Genomic DNA, 20,050 nt, shown 5'->3' with positions numbered 1-20,050 from the left:
TAAACACAATCATGTCAGCTGAAACTGAAATTTGCACAGTATGAACACATTAAACACAAGAAGTTAGCGCTTGTTTGCATCTACATACGTTTGGCTTCAAGGGAATTAGAATGCTGTTTAGATTACTTTCCTTTACTAAAAGGGGGATAAGAGGAAACAATGCCAGCAAACTGTCTGTGCGCTTTAGGGATATACAGATTTAGCATTGTTTCAGCTGACAATTAGAAACAGTGTATTACAGTTTTCACGTTTGGGTGAAAATATTTGAATGAGCACAATTCTGATGAAACAAAATGAATTCTCATGAATTCTCCAAAATGACAATGTTTGCCAGTGAAACTTGGACTCACCAAAGACCAAAGGAAGTGTGTAGCTGTCTGTGTGTACAGCATGCATGGTGTATAAGGTAGGGTCATAGACGTTGGCAGAGGGATGCCAGCATAGCATTAACATCTATGGTCTGATGGGAACGTCAGGGCTTTAGGTGAGGTTGGGACAAGGCTAGGACGTGCTGAATAGCACATTTAAGACCAACAAATGAAAGGACACAGAGCAACAAAAGAGCAGGTATACATATGGTGAGGGCAAAGAATTACAAACACTCAGCAGAAACATCCATCTCTCTTATTGGAGATTGAATCATCTCATACTTTTTTTTCCCTGTCGCTGTCTCTGCAAGGGCATCAGTTCATTAAATTCTAAGTGAAGTCCCCGCATCAAAAAAAACCGCAAGGGCCTGTTTCCCTTTCATATCACAAAAAGATGCAGGATGAGGAGCAGCTGATTCAAAGGCCATACACGGCAACAAACAACAAATAAACTCCTCTCAGTCTCAATTACATATTCGGGGCTTGTTTTCATGGCAATGCAAACACAATACCATGCATATCACATCGGTATAATATGTACACTTTTACCCTGTGCTTTAATTAAATACATCTTTCACACTCTCCAGGTTGACAAAATACTATCGTACGGTCAATGTGATGAATTAAGAGATATGGGTTACAAAGGTGTCTTAAAAAGGTATCATTGGCCTGAATTTTCCAGTGATGTGATTTCAATTTTAGATAACGTTTGATTTTTGCTCTCTATTATAATGATAAAACACGACACAGCCTGGACTTAGTTGAGTAATACGGTTTTGGAGGGTTATCTCAATAAATTGTATGACATCCTTTATTCCGCTGCCTCTCTCTTTTGGTGAATCTCCTTTTCTTGCTCTTACACGTGTTTCTATACTGCAACATGTCCGCTGGATGGCGATTTGTACTCCAGTCATGCCATCTGTCTGTGCGCTTGTCTCTCTCCGGCTCATAGATATAAGTTATGGGCCACATTGGACAGTGTTGCACACTTGGTCATCAGTGACACAAACACGGGCCGAATGCAAGTTAACAATACAAACACATCAAATTGTTGTTGCTAAGTGGTGGATGCCTGATGGTGCTGTAATGTAGAGACAAAACACAGAGAGTGAGCGAGAAACCTGAAGCATAAAGGAACACACAAAAGGTGTTACTCAAGTGTGTACGTGTGACCCAGACCGATTCAGCCTGGTTTCCTATCACTTTAACACTACTGCCACCATGCCAGCATGCCGGTGTGCCAGGCCCCCACAGGCACCTTTGGGTTCAGGTGGCAGATTCATAACACATGCCAACAACATGACCTTGCCCTGGAAGGGCCCATTCAAGCCCAGTGATCAGGGGAAACGGGGGCCAATGGGGTGAGTAGGAGTAGAGGCAGAATGAGACACCAGATGGATATGTTAATGTACTTGGCAATGGTGTAATTTGCTGCGATCCCTCTCTGTCTTGCTCTTTCTCTTGTTCAGTCTGACTCCATCTCTCTTGCTCTTATTGCCAATGAGTACACGTGGCAGAAAAGCATCATACTTAAAGTGCCATGGTGGAATATATGACTGGTCAGCCTCGATCAGCAGCCAAAGAGCTGCAGCCACATGGTCCGATTACTGGCGCAGATCCACTTCTGGAGCAGCAGCATCGCGGCAGCTGACAGGAGGAGACTGGACAAACTGGTGAGGAAGGCCAGCAGCGTGCTGGGGTGTCCACTGGATACTGTGGAGGTGGTGGGAGACAGGAGGATGATGGCGAAGCTCTCATCCCTGATGAGCCACGCCTCCCACCCCATGCAGGACACTCTGGCAGCTCTGCACAGCTCCTTCAGTCACCGGCTGATTCACCCCCGGTGTCTGAGGGAGAAGTACCGCAAGTCCTTCCTCCCCGCTGCTGTCAGGCTGCACAACAAACTGCTCTCGGTGGACCACTAACACGCTGAACACTTTTGAACACGAACACTCTGAACACTCTGAACACTTTAACTTTAATTCATTCACCTGGTGCAATAGCTAATCCGTGCAATATCCAATATGTTTAAGTATTTATCTGATCCGTTTGTATATTCTGTATATACTGGATATTTATTTAATATTCTTCTTACTGTCTTATTTTATAACTGTTTTACTGTTTTACTGTCTACTGTTTTAGTTTATTATATTACTTGATGTTACTTGATTTTTAATCTTTTATTTTATTTACTTGTGAGCAACGCTGCTGTAATCCTGTAATTTCCCCACTGAGAGACTAATAAAGGATTATCTTATCTTATCTTATCTTATTGAAGCAGTGCAGTAGAATAACCTGCCCACAGATCTGAAACTGAGTATTTCTCAGAGCATATTTCATGTGACTGGTTGGAAAGTAGTCCACAGCATATTCAATTTAATTTAACATTTTTAACTGTCGATGACCAAAATAATAAAAGCATGTTGACACGGCCACCCTGCCACCTGCTATTTATATGTTGATTGTACGGTCTGCCCTTGTTGTAATAGAAGTAAGCTTTCAGGTTTCAGAGTGTTTTTCTCTGCTGTGATTTTTAATGTATAACTTTATATTTACTTTTGAAAATATCAAATAAATTAAGTCAATCAATCACACACACACACACACACACACACACACACACACACACACACACACACACACACACACACACACACACACACACACACACACACACACACACACACACACACACACGGTATACATGGTATTGTGTGGCAGTGTCTACCAGTGCCAAAGGAGAGAAGCTGTTTTGTATGCAATCAGCTGTGGTTTTGGCCAAAAGGAAATGTGTTTTGAGATTTCTTGCTTCTTCTTTCCTTTCTTTTCGTCCCTGCCTTGTGGACTGGGGCCATCTTTTTAATCTTTATTTAATGGCTTCTACAAACGTAATCTGAAAAGTAGCACCACACCAGCTGGATGTCTCATACATTATCAAGCTTTGCTGAGCGGTATATTGCAATCTGTAGGTGAAAACACGAGCAAGCCATGCTGACCCAACACTGTTTTTGCAGACTGTGCGCGGTATCTCTGTCGCTGCCATGGCTGCTACTTTTTGTTAGAGCAACATTTCAGATTCAAGACCACAGATGGAATAAATTAAGTGAGGCTGCCTTTTGCACCTGCCCTACAGTAGATTAATCACAGCAACAGCACATTTGAAATCACCTGTTAGCTTGTCACGAAGGCAGTGGAAGCACTGCTTAATATCATTGTGTCAATTCTAGACCGTAGTTGAGGGTTAGGCCACGGAGGGTTGTGTTTAAATCGTTTGAACCAATCAAGTGTTCTTATTCATTCAATCTCGATTTTTCTTTTTTTGCAACAGAGACAGCCCAAACACATTTACCATTGAAAAGAACATTTATTTAAATTTGAATGTCTCTTTTGTCAGGTAATGCTCTTTGGGGGTTTTAGTCAGACGGCAAAGCTATGTTGTTTTTATTCTTTGAGGTTTCTCGCTGCTTTTGTCACTGGTGTTCTATTTACTTTGATGTAAAGTAGCGAGTCAGGTTTGATTGACAGTGTAACGCTATACGTGAGTTGCTTGCAGGACTTCACCACTGCTACTTAAAATCCACACTGACAAGGTGGACATGGGGTGAAAAAGAGAAAGGGAAAGAAGGAGGAGGGGAACAGAAAGTTTTCATGATTAAAAAACTGGATTTAAATTTGAGCTCGGGTTTTGGTTAACCATCTGGTTGAAAGCATTTCTTAGCAGTTGTGCCACAACTTCGGTAAATTATACATATAATGAATGGGACGTTCCCTCCTCCTTGATACACAGTATTAAACAAACACGTCTTGCATTATTGACCGATATGAAAAGTAAATATTTTTGTTCAACAATGTATATTCAAATATTCATTCTATTGGACTCTAGTAAAACTGTGTTCAGGGCAGCCCTAGAATTAAGATGGTGAAGGAATTAATAATGAGTGGACTCATTGCCCAAGGCAACATATCACACATGTGACTTTATAATTGGATCCTGTGGGTAATGTTGATTCCCTAAAAACATTAAGTGTTGAAAATGTTCACGTTTATGTTGAGATCTGAATTAAAATAAGCTGTCACTGACAGTGTTTACGTCACGTTTACAAACACAGGATTATTTATTCTACGTTATATCAGATCACTATTGAGTAAATGTACTACACTACAGTGTTCACACAGTACAGTTTCACATAGTTAGTTGAACTGAAAGGAAATGTGTTCCTCTATGAGCTGGAAAAAAAATGTATGACCCTTTCCCTTATGAAACAATTTCAAAGCTTATTGCATAATCTCCTAAAATGCATGGTTGTCAATCAAACCCCAAGAGCATTTGTCTCGATTCATGAAAACTTGACATATCAGGAGATAAATGGTGTTCTGCCAGCAGCAGCATGATGTGACGTTCCCTCTGTCCTTAATCACATTGCTACAGCTTGAGTGTCTGGCATGCCGCAAACAGGGTTATGAGTCAGCCGCTGACTAAGGTGGATGACTGTGAGAGACAGAAGCTATTTAAAGTAGGCATTTATTCAAATGCCTTCACATTTCACAGAAGGGACAGTTTTCCTATCTCGCGAGCCATCTGCCCGATCGCGTCCGAGAGTAGGCAGCCCAGTCTGTTGGTGCTTTCCAGTGAGGAAGTGTGCGCAGTTTGCCTCAGGTTGTTTGGGTGGGTGTGTTGAAACACACTGCTGAGACACCTCTCGAGTAAACATCAACTGTGCTCGATTTGATTTGCAATATTGCCCACAGGAAGGGCCTCACAGTGTGTACACTTCTTTATTTTATTAAAAAAGACACTGCCTGGTAGCTCTCCAGCCTGGTCTCTTCAAAAATAACATTTGCATGCAAAGTAAATGCATTGACAATTACTTTTGAAAGGAAACATCATCTCTCCCGGATTGCATTTGTTTTTCATGTCTCACAAATATGTTCATAATTAAACTTTGTGATCGTTGGCTATAGGGACTGAACAAATACAGGACTTTCACCCATTGCTGTTTGTGTCCTTTGAGTCCTTAAGTTAGCTAACAATACAACCCGATTCATTTAAAGCCAAACCAGGATGTTGAACTAAACAAAGCCAAGCAGTTCAGTTGTGTTTTTGATATATTTCAATTTACAACATTAATCACGTTTAAAACTGCAAGCCCAGTCAGGGAGAAAATACTTTTCCCTCGAAACGTAATTAAGAATACAGTTTAGGTATATAAGAACGTCATTTTGAAGGAGACAGGATTAAGCTCCTCTGTACAATCGCCCCAAGTTCTCCCACACAACTTCCCTTCTCCATTCTCTACACTGGCTACCTATAAGAGCTCGCATCCAGTGTAAGACTCTGGTGCTAGCCTACAGGGCAGTGAAAGGAACAGCTCCTTCCTATCTACAGGCCACGGTGAAGCCTTACACCCCCGCCCGACCTCTTCGCTCTGCTGCCTCGGGGCGACTGGTTGCCCCGTCGCTCAGAGGTCCCTACGGCCGATCGACCCGGTCGCGGCTGTTTTCTGTCCTGGCCCCTCAGTGGTGGAATGAACTGCCCACTGACGTCAGGACAGCGGAGTCGCTGCCCATCTTTCATCAGGCTGAAAACTCACCTCTTCAAGAAGGCCTACCCTTAGCCTTCCGCTTAGCACTTACTTAGCATCTATTGTATTCATACTAGCTTATTGCACTTAGTTTGTGGCACTTACTGCATTCGTTTGTTTCTGCACTGTACGTTGGCTCTGGTTTATGCTCTTAGATGCTTGTTTGAAGAAAGGAGATGCACTTATGACTTCTGGTGACTAGTTGTTCTCTCGAAAACCGACGTTGAATACACTTATTGTCAGTCGCTTTGGATAAAAGCGTCTGCTAAATGACTGTAATGTAATGTAATGTACATGCTAAATACTTCAAATGAACTAGGAAAACATACTAAAACACAAAGTGAAACAGATTCGTGCCTTTTTTAGGCTGACAGAAATCTGAGTGAAGAAAAGTCTTTCATATGCAGTGTACCACATTGTGAAGAGTAACCAAACTGAAGTTTTGAAAGGAAAAGCATAAATTATTGATTTTCTGAAGATAGCAGATCTGGTGTAGCAGATTGTTGTTTAACTGGAGTACCATGTGTCGGTACAGATTTGACAACAATCTGCCTGTATGTTTGTATGACAAGATAAAAGGATGCTTTTTGAAAAAAAGGCTGAGGCAATCTTCCTTGGAGTAATAATATTTTTCTTTTTGTTAAACTCTGGAGGACAAAGTCAGCCTTGGCGTTCTTTCATTTTCTTTTCAATATATTTGTAGTTGTTTGTTCAATGATGGCCACAAACCTGAGGCTGTAATGTATTTTCTTTTTCCAATTACCCTAACTTTGCTTGAAAGCAAAAATTGACAGTATACTTCACTGCTTTCTATCCGCTCTTAATGTTGTATGATTTTGCCAATTTACAGTCCAATAGGTCAGAGCTGGGTAGTGGACTGGCCTGTTAGCCCTGTCAGCACTGAGACAGCTTCTGTCACAAGACAAAAAAAAGCATGCAACAAGGCTCGCAACTTCTCACCAATCGATAAATGGAATAACTGCCACTCAGACCATTATACTACCCTCTTTCGAGTCTGGAGTAATGAACTGTAATAGAGAAATGATAATACTGATGGTAATCATAATTAGTGCGATAATAACAGGGCAATCACAGGGTGCTGTAATGGAAGACATTAGCTGTGATCTATGATTGATCTGTTGCGAGGCTGGTAGCTCGGCAATGGAGCAGGAGTTCCAGGGGAGTGATGCCGAGTGTGTGTATCAACGTGTGTTTGTTCATGTCATTCTAAGACATTTACAAATATACACATGTAGTGTGGTAGGCACCAGAACTTACAAAGACCTGGTGTTTATGCACAGCCCTGGCTCTGTAAATGGGAAACACACAAAGCGACTCAGACGGATCCACGCAACACTTTTCCAGCCAATCGGCAACAAGTTTGTGTGTCCTCATGTGCAGGGCAGGTGAACAGCCGTTATGAGAAAAGTAGTGGTTGTGAGAGGAACGGCAACTAACCGTTTGGAAAATCCCCAGCACATTAGCAAGGAGTGAGGGCCGAGAAACAGCCAAAAACGAAAAGGTCAGAATAACACAAATTACAAAAGAAGGGATATGTCCAAGCTATGGTCTTTAAATGCAAATTATGCAAATTTAATAGCTTAGTGTCAGCAGTTTTGATATGGAGTCAGAAAGTTCCAAATAAAAGTGTTAGAGACAGAAATCTCGGTGACAGATTAAACCAATTAAGCCCAAACTATCTGCATGGCTAAGTACCGAATATATTTACAAGGTGCTTTTTTCCCAAAGACTCACAATTTGCCTCTCATTAAAGGTGCTAAATTCAAAATTTAGAGCGGATCTTGTGCCTCCATGCGGCTCCTGAACACGGTGACAGCTGAGCCAGGACACTAACGACGGCAACAGTGCTGAAAGAGCGAATAGCATTTACCTGGGGGACAAACCGGAGGGTGGGCGCTATGCTTCCACGATGACACCATTGGTAGGGACGCCCTTATCAGCTGTAAGACGTATTAGCGCAGTGCAGAACGCCGGCCGTGAGAACGCTAGCAAAACGTTCTCGCATGCACTAACATCCACTAAAAGGCACACACGATGCCGGCCAGAGAAGCTCAGATTACAACACACACAGAGGGAGAGCGACGTCATTACTCCACTGTATGTTTTCATTTGAAAAATAGTCGCTCGCTTCTATGTGAATGCATTGACGCCGATACATAGAACCTTTCAACACATTCACTCTCATTTAATGGTCAGTAGCATGGCCAATGAGCGCTGTTTGTGGTTCAGTGTCTTGCCCAAGGACACTTTGACATGTAGAGGGGGGGTGTCGAACATTTTGACCGATTGGTTGACGACCAGCAATTCATCCTAAATCCCAGCTGCCACACTAAATGCAAGTGAAAAAATATGTTTTTTCATAATTAGGGTGAATTAACCAAAACATAGAAATGGTCATATGCAGTAAGCGTAACACTAATATTGTTCTTGTGTCTTGTTTAATTCAGTGCGTTTGCTCCTAGCGCTGGTTTACCGACCAGATCGTGAATAAAAACGTCCATGGTGAAAGGAAGATTAAATGAATATAAATATAACTGCTATGTCCACTCCTCAAGTTCTTGAATGTATTCCATTCGCCCCACGTCTCTCTCTCCTCCCAGACAGTTTACTCATCCTGAGTTATCTCCTGTAATTCCGGGAATAATAGTATCACTCACCAGTCCAAGAGGTGTCCGAGTACTATATGTGCAAATGTATGTCTGTAATTTGTGATCTGTATTGCGAACTGTCTGCTAGTGTGGACTCTTGTCTACGTGCACACAGGTACTTTTCATTGTGTTTGTGTGTGGGTGCAGGTGAATGTGTGCTAAGCCTTGGAGAGTCTGCGAACTGGAAGCTGCTATCAACATTGTATGGCTTCCTCTCCTGAGCTCTGGGATATGATGCAGTGTGTGTGTGTGTGTGTGGAAGCAAGAGTGTGATTGTGTGAGGTCTTTACAGCCAGCCCAGAATGCTGAAGGGAGTGTGAGACGTGTCTGCATCCTGTCGACGAGTTTCAACAAAGGCCATATTGTAACAGGAGGATCCTGTCTCGGCCATGATAACGGCTGCAACAATGCCTAACTCTGTGCCCTGATCAGGAAAAATGAGCGGGAAAGGTTTTCTATAGTTTTGGTCCATTTGCTTCATTGTTCAGATGACACTGATGACACTCCCAAAACAACCTTGAGCTGTGACAATTCCATAGGGCGTCTTAGGAGACTTTGAAAAGAACCGTGAGCTTTCAAGATAAACTGTTTTTGACTTTTCAAATGGGTTTGGATACAAATCTGCACAAGCAGGGTCCACAAGCACAGGGGTGCAGAGCTGGGTAAGGACAGGGAAAGTGAAATAATAAACAATTTAGTTTCAGAAAACTACACTATTTGAGTTCGTCTCAAAGACACATTTGCATGCTAGCAAAGTCCTGTTGAGATAAGCAGATCTGTGTCAGCATGAGAGTCAGTGAGTAGGTTATGTTTTTCATCATGGGCGCTACAGTATTTATTTTGTGCCATAATAAAGGGAAAATTATAAGAAATAGAGGCACAGCACATTACAATGCCCTCTGTATGAGTCAGACACCACTGGAAATAACAGATGGTGCATGTCCGTATGCATGACCGTATATCTTGACCTGCACTACAGCAGCTACATCACTAGTCCACACCCGTTAAGAGTTTTATTGCTAATTGCAGTGAACCAGAATATGGAAAGGTTGAGATCGTTAAAAGGTTTAATGGCATGGTGGTTGTACTTGACTTTGATTGCTTTTTTTTCCCCTCTCAGTTACCCTCTCTCATCTTGGTAAGTGCATTATTGAAGCACCAAAATATTTCCCTGTAACAGAATTGATAAGTTGGAAAGTGTACTTAACACACTTGGGTCTTGATCAAGCACTTGCTGATATGTGTTCAGTCAAAAAAAGGTTCTAGCAGACACAAAATATTTCAAATCGTGGTCATAGGTTCAAGAATATTTCAATTGCAAAAACAAGAGGCACTAAAATGCCTAATGTTCTGACACAATAACCGTGACATAAACAAACTGACAAAGGTCAGGCTAGAAATATATGGTAATTACTTCAATTAATTATCATATATTTCTATTTACAATGTTTTTGTCTTCACATAAACCTCTCTCCATATTTCAAAGGATTGGAGGGTTTAAAACAACTTAAATGCCTCAATAACGGGAAACATGGTGGAAAACGGAATATAACTTTAAATAAATGTTAAATATAATCACTTAATGTTGGGGATTTATGGTTGTAGGATGGCTGGGAATATGGATTGTGATTGGAAAATTGACAGCATAATCAAAATAAGGCACATTTTAGTGATCAGATAATCACAAAAGTGTGATCACACACACTCAAACACACACACACACACTCACACACAGGGCTTGAGTCAGTTCCAGATAGGCTGGTGAGCAGGCATCTACAGTGGCAGGCGACTAATTGAAAGTGAAGTGGGTCCAAGCTGTCGCAGCATTGGCCTTCCGCCTGCATGGCTCAGAAATGACAAGCCACCCACCAGCATTAACACCAGAACATACGCACCAAAACGCTGGCCGTAAACTACCGACACAGAGGTACATATTTACAATAAATTAACTTACATACAGTATGACAGCATACATAAACTACCATTAGCCACCTGCATTTCCAGCCATGCCCAGGATTCAAACCCTTACTTATGTAAATGGTTATCATCAGCAGTATTAATGAAGATGATGTCTTGCAGTAAGATTCATTCAGATGGAATTCCAAACACTTTAGATTATTGTGAATCTGTTAACAAAACAACAAAGATGGATCATTTATAGAAGCAACTTTATATTTTAGTTTTTCAAAACTCAAATAGCGATACATTTAACTGGGTGAAAATGACCAAACTAGTCTTCTAAAAATTGCTAAATTACTGAAAACTGGCACACCAGAGGATGAATAATAATACCATCTACAAAACAATATGGTCAAAGCAACAAATTGCGACAAACCTTCCGAAAAGAAGAAAATGTACATGTTTTTTAAAAACTCAAAAAGGTAGGTGAACACATGAGCTGAAATTGAGCAATTTGTATCGCTTGGATTAGTATTGACTCAATCAAGTCAGGGAAAAACGAATGTTAGCTGAGGGGTCGAAGAGTTGAAGGCCGTGGTGTGAGGTGAACTTTGTGGTGGCACTACAGGCCAATTGTGTTGCTACATTGACCCCAAATGTTTGTTTCTATATTGATGAAATTAAATGTAAAAAATTGACCGTATGCTTCGATGGCCTGCAATAGCTGATCAATGCGGAAAATGAAGCTTGACGCCACACTTGAATGCAGCCTTGTTAACCTCACCATTTCAATGATACTCAGCATAATCAATGACAATTAAAGCAGTGCAAAGTAGTTCATTGTTTTTATAGAGTACAAACCTTTCTTCTTGGCTGGAACCCACATTTTCTTAAATGTAAATTCAATTGACTTGTTGTGAGAGAGCCCACTTGTACAGCCTCTAGGCTATAGTGATACCAAAAGACCAGAAGGGCTTAACATGCACACAAACGCATACATACAGAGTAGCATATCTCTGTTTGCAGAGTTGTGGTTTATATCTATTTCCCATGGGAAATAAATAAAATCAGAGTTCTGTAATGAGTGGTGATGGGAGGGAAAATAGGCCAAGGGCTTGACATAAAGCATTGGATAAAGATACATATCTCCAGCATGGTGTTTGACTCTGTGTGTGTATTTGAGAAAAGGTTGTGAGAACAATTGTGATCTGACACTGACAGAAACGGTGAGAAGAAAAGTGAAGTAAATAGTAAAAAAAGGGGAAAACCTAATACCGAGTACGTCAAACAGTGTCTGTGTGGGTGTGAGTGCCTTTTTGTTTGTTTGAGGGCATCACAAAACAATATGTGAATAATCCAAATCAAATTACGTGATGTCCACTTTGTTCATGTTTGTGTTTGCAAGATTTGGATATCTACCTGCCGTCATTTACCTGTGTGTATGAGTGTGTGCGCGCCTCTCAGTCACTCATTAGTGTAGACGTGTCTCCCTGAGCTGTGAGTGTCATCCATTGTGTGGGCTGCCTGCAGTCATCCATTTCCCCCACTGCCCTACCTGGCCTCATCCATCTCGACTCAGCCAGACACAGTTAAATCTGCGTCAGTGTTATTTGTGTGTGAGTGAGAGAGAGAGTTACAGAGAACGAAACGGAGAGAGAGAATGTATTCCTCTTGCCTTGTTTGTGTGCGCTTTTGATTGACAGCATGGCAACCATGAGTCAGTGAATACCTTATCGTCTTTGTGTAGCCTTCTCTTCTTTCTGGTGACTATTTATCTGTCTGCTGCCTTGAGGTTTGTGCTTTTGCATACAGAGGCCATTCCGGGTGACTACGGTTCACTAAAAGACAGAATTTTCAATGATATAAAAATACTACAAAGACCGCAAATCCATCTATCTATCTTTTCATTTTCCGCTGCTTATCTGGGTCTGGGTCATGGTGGCAGCAATCTGAGCAAGGTAGCCCAGATGTCCCTCTCTCTACCAACTGCTTCTTCAGCTCTTTCTGGGGAATTCAGAGTCGTTCCCAGGCCAGATGAGAGATGTCTAGTGGGCATCCTAGTCAGATTAACCACCTCAACTGACTTGTTTTCGCACGAAGGAGCAGCAGTTCCAAGCCACACTGGCTCCGCCCTTTACTGGACTTTATGGGTAATACTCTTATCCAATAATGTACATGCGTTTGCCCACTGTAAATTTGCATAAATCCGGCCAATCAGGACGTAGCTTCCTGAATACACGCAAACCTCACAGCATGCAAGGCAGCACACATCACTGCTCAACATCGTTTTATGTTTAGCGACCAGTGATTTGCCACTGATTGCCTAGCTCCAAGGATGGAGTTGCTGCTTAAAGAACCTCGTCAGTGCCCAGCCTCATTGCCAGGAGAGATTATGGCGCGTGCTTTGAGTGCCTTGGTAGGGGACCATGAAGAATGCAGTGTTCAGGAGCCACCGAGCACGGCCAGCAGCGGTGGGATAATTTCAGACTCTTTAATGTGATGCTCTGCTTCAATGAGAGCAAGCCAGAGTTTGAGATTGATTGCGTCAAAGTCCCTGCCCCAGCCGCATATGTTCCTCCGCTGCCTTTGGTCATCCATGCTGAGACACCGGCCTCGTCTGCTGATGATGATGAAGACAATATCTCATCGTTGGCCTGTATATATCAGCCTCCTAGGAAGCCCTCCGCAGAAATAGCTTCACAATGACTTCCCGCTTGTGATGACCACTGCAGCGGGGCCATGCATGTAAACTTATGCAGATCAGATTCATTTTTGTTTAGTGTATGACATGTTCCTTAATTCTATTATGAAAATCGTAAACTGAAGTTACCAGTGCAAATGCAACTTCAGTCCCCAGCAGGTGATCGTGTCTGTCTTTGACAATTGCACTTCTGGCGTATCGGTAAAGATTGCGTTTTGCCATGTTTTGTTGAATGCACGGCCCCCATCAGACACACCAAACAGCTGTTCCTGTGCTTCAGGGATGGTGTGCGGCTTTGTTCGGTGGAGTGATGTCGAGAACATGTGTACTTGGTCAACGTCCTGTCCATTCACATGGTTCTATACCTTGGACATGGAAGGCTCCTTTTCAGGGTTTGTGCTCACTGGAACTACACAGGACTGGTGAAAATGGTGGGTGTGAGTTGGTAGTGTTGAATCTGACCCCCCCCCCCCCCCATGGCAAGATACACCTACATTAGGCAATGTCTCCACCCAGTTAGGTTACGTACTACCTGGGTTGGCTTGGGCCACCCACTTCTCTGCTGTGTCGGCCAAGGTTATAAAGAAGTAACTGGGCTGTGGTGGCTAATCTTCAGTCGGTCAGGATCAGTGTGATTGGGTTGATGTCTCAGCCCACTGTACCCATAAAGTCCATTGAGTTAGAACGAGATTATGATATCGTAAACCTAGTTTTATGAGCACCGGCGGAGCCCTCTACAGAGGAGGCCCAGCCGATCCTACACCGCTTGCTGAAGAGGGTGTAGGATGTTGAGCAGCGGTGTGTGCAGCCTTGGGGTTGTGTGTTAGTGTAGGGTTCCCACTTATTCGGGTAGGCACGTCCTGATTGGCTGGCTATGCTTATGCAAATGTTTTGTATGCAAACGCGTGCTTGTGATCGGAGGAAAGTATTACTAATATATCAAAAGGCCAATATGTTAAGGCAGTTTAATTAAATTCCCTGTATCAATTAGCATTGATTTTTAACATGGATTTCCTCACAACTTCAACAACATGATATTGATGAAAGTATTGTGCTTAAATACCACTTACATAAACAACAAATGAAATATACAAATTCTACCGAGTCAGCCCTCCACTTTGATGAGAATTGCAACTGATGACAACATGCATAAAGCAGCTCTCTCAAATGAAACAGGCCTTTCAGGCCCAGGGGAAGGGAAGCGTTCTAGCTGCTAACATTGGATCATACACTTATTTATGCAGTCATGAAAGACCACCATAAAAAAGATTCAGAATTAATTAGTTTGGAAATGAAAGAGAGGGATAACTAGAGCGAGAGACGGAGCAAGGGGATAGTGGACACTTGTTGACATTTCTAATGGTTGGTAGCATCAAAGGCTAGACGCCTGTGCCTCTCGCGCCGTGTGTTAACATGCAGTCTTGGAGCAGGCATGCTATCTGCCAGTGCTGGTTGGAATCAAGCATCAGAATGCAGTTTAAGTGTTTTCTACAAGACAAGAGTGTGGGAGAAGAGAGGGGAAGGAGAGTTTGTTCAGTACAAGTTGGTTGGTAGTCACACCAAGATGCCAATTTTCTGTCCATCACTTTAATCTTAAATCATTTAAACAAGAACACAGTAAACGACATAATGCCTTTAATTTATGAGATAAAAAATGTACATTTTTAACTTGGAATTCCTTGTATCAAGGGAAATGTCCTAAATCAACATTCATTGATTGACAAAAAAGAAAAGAAAACCTTGCAGTCATTTTAATTTATTAAGGTAATCACCATAACTCAAGGGCAGACCGTAGTTGCCCTGAGCTAAATAGTGCCCTTGGAAAACTGTGTCCTGGTGGAATTGTTATCCCGTAAAGTTGTACATGTTGATTATTTTACTCTTGGCCTGACAAGTCAGCAAAAAACTAACTATGTCTCATTTAGGTAGGAGACATAGTAAATGTATTCCTTGAATATATCCAAACAAGCCTCAACAAAAAAACGTAGTGGGTTTGCCTTACAGCACAATATAAATCTTTGCCAACCTTATTCAGCATTAACAGGAAGCACTGGTAGAGGTTACAAAGACAACAGAAAATACAATTATTGGTGGCTTATAACAGCGGTCCAAAAATCAAGTCAAAGTCAACCCTGCCTTATTGCTTGGCATACAAATAGTGATAGCATACTATTTGTACCAACAATAGATTGGAATGGAAAGCCTTATTACATAAATGTTCAGAGAAAGACAGAAAAACTAATATAAGAGAATCACATACACAAGTAAATACCAACAGAGAGACGGGAGAAGGGGAGTCGACAGAGTAGAAAGGAAATAGGAACAGTGGCGGCTGGTCAATAGAGGGCCATGGGGCATGGCCCCACCATGAGCCACACAAAAAATAGCTGTCCTCAGTCTCATCTGCTTAACTTGGTCATGGAGGCATCAACATGTAATAGAGATGTTAATTTAACAGTGAAAACTCATCATAGCTTAATTTAACATCAGTATTCATAATTACACTTCATGTTTACTTCTCCTGATCTTTACCTCCTATAACAAGGTCCATAGGGGCATCTCAATAAATAAACATGTTATATTATATTATATAAGTGTTATTTACTGATTGTTTTCGTGTTGGAATACATGTTAAATATTTAACTGCCAAGTAATAATGCGTGTTTGATACTTACATTTTTTTTTGCATTAAATCATACTGGGATGTTTGCTGAAATTGATAGGATGGCCCAACCTAGAACATTTCCCACCAGCCGCCACTGAATAGGAATGAACTGAGTTTTCATTGGCACCCTGGGGATGTATATGATGAGTTGGAGAAATGCATGTTTGCCGAGTCAGATTCACACAGAGAAATGACCCTGTGATACACACTGTGGGCCCTCTTACCACACATGCACACAAAGACACACACAACCACAACACCTGGCTTGGAGGAAATCCAAAGCAGTAATGTTGGCGGGGGGAGGGGAGGGGGGTAGGAAAGATTTGCTGGAAAGCGTGATTCGATGAGGTATTCCTGCCATGTCGCTGAGGTTGTTTAAACAGTGCTGTTGTATTGATATGGTTATGATGCATCATTCTAAAACAAGTCTCACAGATATAGCGGGACACCGAGTTCTCCTTCAAAGGCAGAATACGTGGGGTTCAGATTAAATATTTAACAAGAATATGAATTGCGATGGCAACCATCACTGTTATGTACAACTTGTGCGAATGCGGCAAATGATATGACTTCTCTTCTGCTGTATCTTTTGGCATCTCTTCTAAATAATTTGATGTATTATTAAAGGGTGCCTTACAGCCACAGTTCCATTTTCATGGCATGAAGATTATAACTGCAATTACTGGATTGTTGGCAATATTGTTAAACTGCAGATGAAACTGGCTCTGAAACATATTACGTTATTATGTTGAACTGCGTCTTATTTCAACTGGCATTCTTTTTAAAAACAGATAATTTGCTTTCAGTTCAGATTAGACTACAAAACCGACAAATTTCAGAGAAATTTAAATTAAGTGACAGAGAGATTGTCACTTAATTGTTGTATTTGTATTTCACACTGTGTGATAACATCATACCAGTACACAGTACCATTTAAAAGTTCATTTGTGGAACTCAAATGTGTCTCCTGTGTAGATGTTACTAACTCTGACTGCACACTGAATTGATTCAAGCTTGCAAAAAGCTTCCCTTCCTTTGAAATAGTTGACAAATTTGCATCAGGCTACTTGAGGAGTTGTTGAAATGTTTGTTTTTCTTTCTTCCCACTGTAGTTGCAGTGGAGTCATATTTTGATGTAACACTTTTCGTACTGTAGTAGTGTTTCCAAAGTCAAACATCTGACATTGTAGCAACACTACTCTGTATATATGAACAAGAGGACCACAGAGTTGGTGAACCAGGAGGAGATTTAAAAAGCAACCAGGCATAATGAGGAGAAAGTGATAAAAAAATCAAAAAATCAGATCCAAGGAACAGAAAAAGAATAACACTCTGTGGCATCAGAGCCCTGCATGCGTAGTAGATCTAATGAATCTGCTCATTAGTACGACTCTCATGGCAGATCACCCCATTAATAATCTATGGCTGTGATGGCGGTCATGACAGAGTGGGAGGGCCACAGGGATGTTTCCTCAGAGAGTGGAGCCCTGTCACTTGCAAGCCTTGAGAGCCCCATAAGACCCTGCATGAGATGTACATATCCATCATAACGATAATGAAATTATATGCAGGAAATATGTTTTACTCAAGCATGGGACAAGTTATTATGAGAACTACAAGTGGAAATGTTGATGGTGGTCCTAATTCACCTTTTTGCCATATTCAGATAAATGCTTCTGTGAGCATGAACCCATATGTGGGCACCTTATTAAACCTGGCCCCTGACGGCTATTTGAGTCCCCAGGAGCTGTAGCCAATTATTGAACACACTAAACAACACTCACTTGAGACACAGAATAACAATGGTAAATAATACAACCTCATATCTACCCTTTATGAATTATACATCCCACCATGTTGACAACTGTTCACAGCGGGCAAATATTTATTCATGTGTGTAAAGATGATGTACATCCTTTTTCCACAAAGTAATTTGTGTGATTAATTCCATATTATGAAAATGTTTGTGTTACACAGCATGGGAACTTTGTCGGCACGGCAAGAATTGATGCATGATCTGATCGCCTTTGGTATCTAAAAAACACTTTATGTGGTATGATCATAACTGTGAACCAAAGTTCAATTGATGCTTTCATATTTTCCCATGGAAGCTCACTAGAGTACAGCTTGCCTCTGATTTAGCCAAAAATAGCAACAGAAATATTTGTCTAAGATATTAAATCTGGGACTACAGCGACTGCTTAGTCATTTTCATTCTGCTTCTCTTGGCTTTTTAACCAATTACTTTGCGCTCTGTGTATAAGAATTTCATCAGCCATCTGTCAAATGCAGCATGTTCGGAGACATAATTATATCACATGATGTATACAGAGGTTCGCTGCAATCAAAAAATACCTTTTGATAATCAATAGATGAATGTGTTTGCTCACAATGCTCAGGTGTTGTTACGGTTGTTATACAGAGTCAGATAATGAATCAACTCTGTGGTCATTTCTGTGTCAGACAGAGTCAGAGATAGGTTAATTAAAAGGTGAATCTGTCCCCTTTTAATATTGACAAATATAGAAGAACACATTAAAATGCACTCCTAAATCGATTATCCTGTAACACTGAGCTCCTTGCTCTCAACACCACCAAAATCAAGCTCGGCTTTGAATTAATTACTTCAGTTCTCCGGAGAGGCTGGCAAGGGGCACCACTGTCTGCTATTGAATCCTCCACACACACACCAGCACACACTCACGGACACTTTACCAAATATCAGCAGACATCTGCTTTTCACTCTGGAAGCAATGGAGTGAATCACTTGGCCTCTTTAACTGAGACACACAAAAGGGCATGTTCAGTAGATTTGGGTGTAGGCTACATGTAATCCAAAGCAAACACGAGTACTGATACAGTAAGATTTAAAAAGGGACGAGGGATAATCCTGAAGTATGCAGTGCATGATACACAGTCTGCAGTAAAGATCAACTGAGGGTCCAATGGCCCACCAACACTCCAAAACATCACGTATGACTCATTGAGATATTTGGTGCAGTCAAGGAAGCAAAAAAGCAGCAATCAGTGAAGACAATCCACTGATAAAAAACTGTTAAGGCAACAAAATCAATCAATATCCATTACTTACCAGTACAATACAAAATCAATACTTAAAACAAGCCTTTACTGATCTGCCAATCCACCAGCCTGCCAAATGCCTAACCAAGCAACCAGCCAATTACCAAACCAATCAACCATACAGCGAGGACAACTATAAAGAAACTTTCTCAAACCTTACCTTGGCAATCTGGACACACCAATTGAGCAACAGCTGGGATCCGATGTTGTCCTTGTGCTCGAGGACATAGTCGAGCAGGCACCCATGAGGCATCAGTTGTGTGACCAGCTGGATGGTGGGACTCAGGCAGACACCCAGCAGGCGGACCAGGTGGGGGTGCTCCATGCTAGCCATGATCAGGGCCTCCTGAATGAGACAGATGTACACTCAGGCATGTGGGGGAAAGGGTTGAGAGTTTGACTTCTGAAATGGTCTGTCAACAGATTCTATAGTGTGAAACAAACTGTTTCAGCAAAACACAAACAGAAAATACATTTCTGTAATTTAGTTATTTCGATCTTAGATCTTTTGATCCTTTTGAGTCCTTATTTGGATAAAGCTGTCATGGAATCCGGTCACAAAACACATTTCTTTTTTGATAACTTTGTCACTAACTAGATTGTGTTTCTTTTTGCAGATTCAGAACAAGAAAACATAGAAGTACCATATTAATGTGTTGTATTGTGCCCAAGCAGGTAGTCTTTCAGTTAGTGTCAGAAGATGCAGGAGCTATAGTTGAAAGACTTAACCCCACTGGCAAAGTGTATCTTGTGTAGACTGAACTGTAAAAGACCACATGATCCTTTATTCTGTTTAAGGCTGAAGTTCCCCTTGAAGCAAGCATCAAGGTTCCCGAAGAAACAGCTGATTTGTATTCATAACCTCAACATCAAAGTGACTCAATGCTTCACAAGACTGTCAGCATGCTTTGCAGTTGACTGAAAATGTAGCAACTACACCGAGGTGAGATTGCTGTAAATCATCTGTCACTGTCCTTTAACAGGCAGTTCTGTCTTTCCACTGGTTTGGTCTGAAGTGTTGCTATTGGAGAATACGCTACTGTATAGCAATGTCCATATGAAGAAGCGGCTCCAGTGCATTATTT

General features: G+C 41.5%; 1 protein-coding gene across 1 annotated transcript in view; it reads right to left on the bottom strand.

The window, feature by feature from the left end:
• Positions 1-20,050, bottom strand: part of erbb4b (erb-b2 receptor tyrosine kinase 4b) — a gene marked incomplete at both ends in the record, with an annotated part of 248,119 nt that overhangs the window by 20,094 nt on the left and 207,975 nt on the right. The window contains one exon of the mRNA XM_079277462.1: positions 19,126-19,311. Coding sequence (XP_079133588.1) covers positions 19,126-19,311 — 186 coding nt within the window. The remainder of the gene's footprint in view (positions 1-19,125; positions 19,312-20,050) is intronic.

The sequence above is a fragment of the Melanostigma gelatinosum genome, assembly GCF_949748355.1.
Source record: "Melanostigma gelatinosum genome assembly, chromosome: 10".
NCBI classification, from domain to species: Eukaryota; Metazoa; Chordata; class Actinopteri; order Perciformes; family Zoarcidae; genus Melanostigma; species Melanostigma gelatinosum.
Note: the sequence above shows the minus strand (reverse complement) of the source record. Positions and strands in the feature narration are given on the sequence as shown.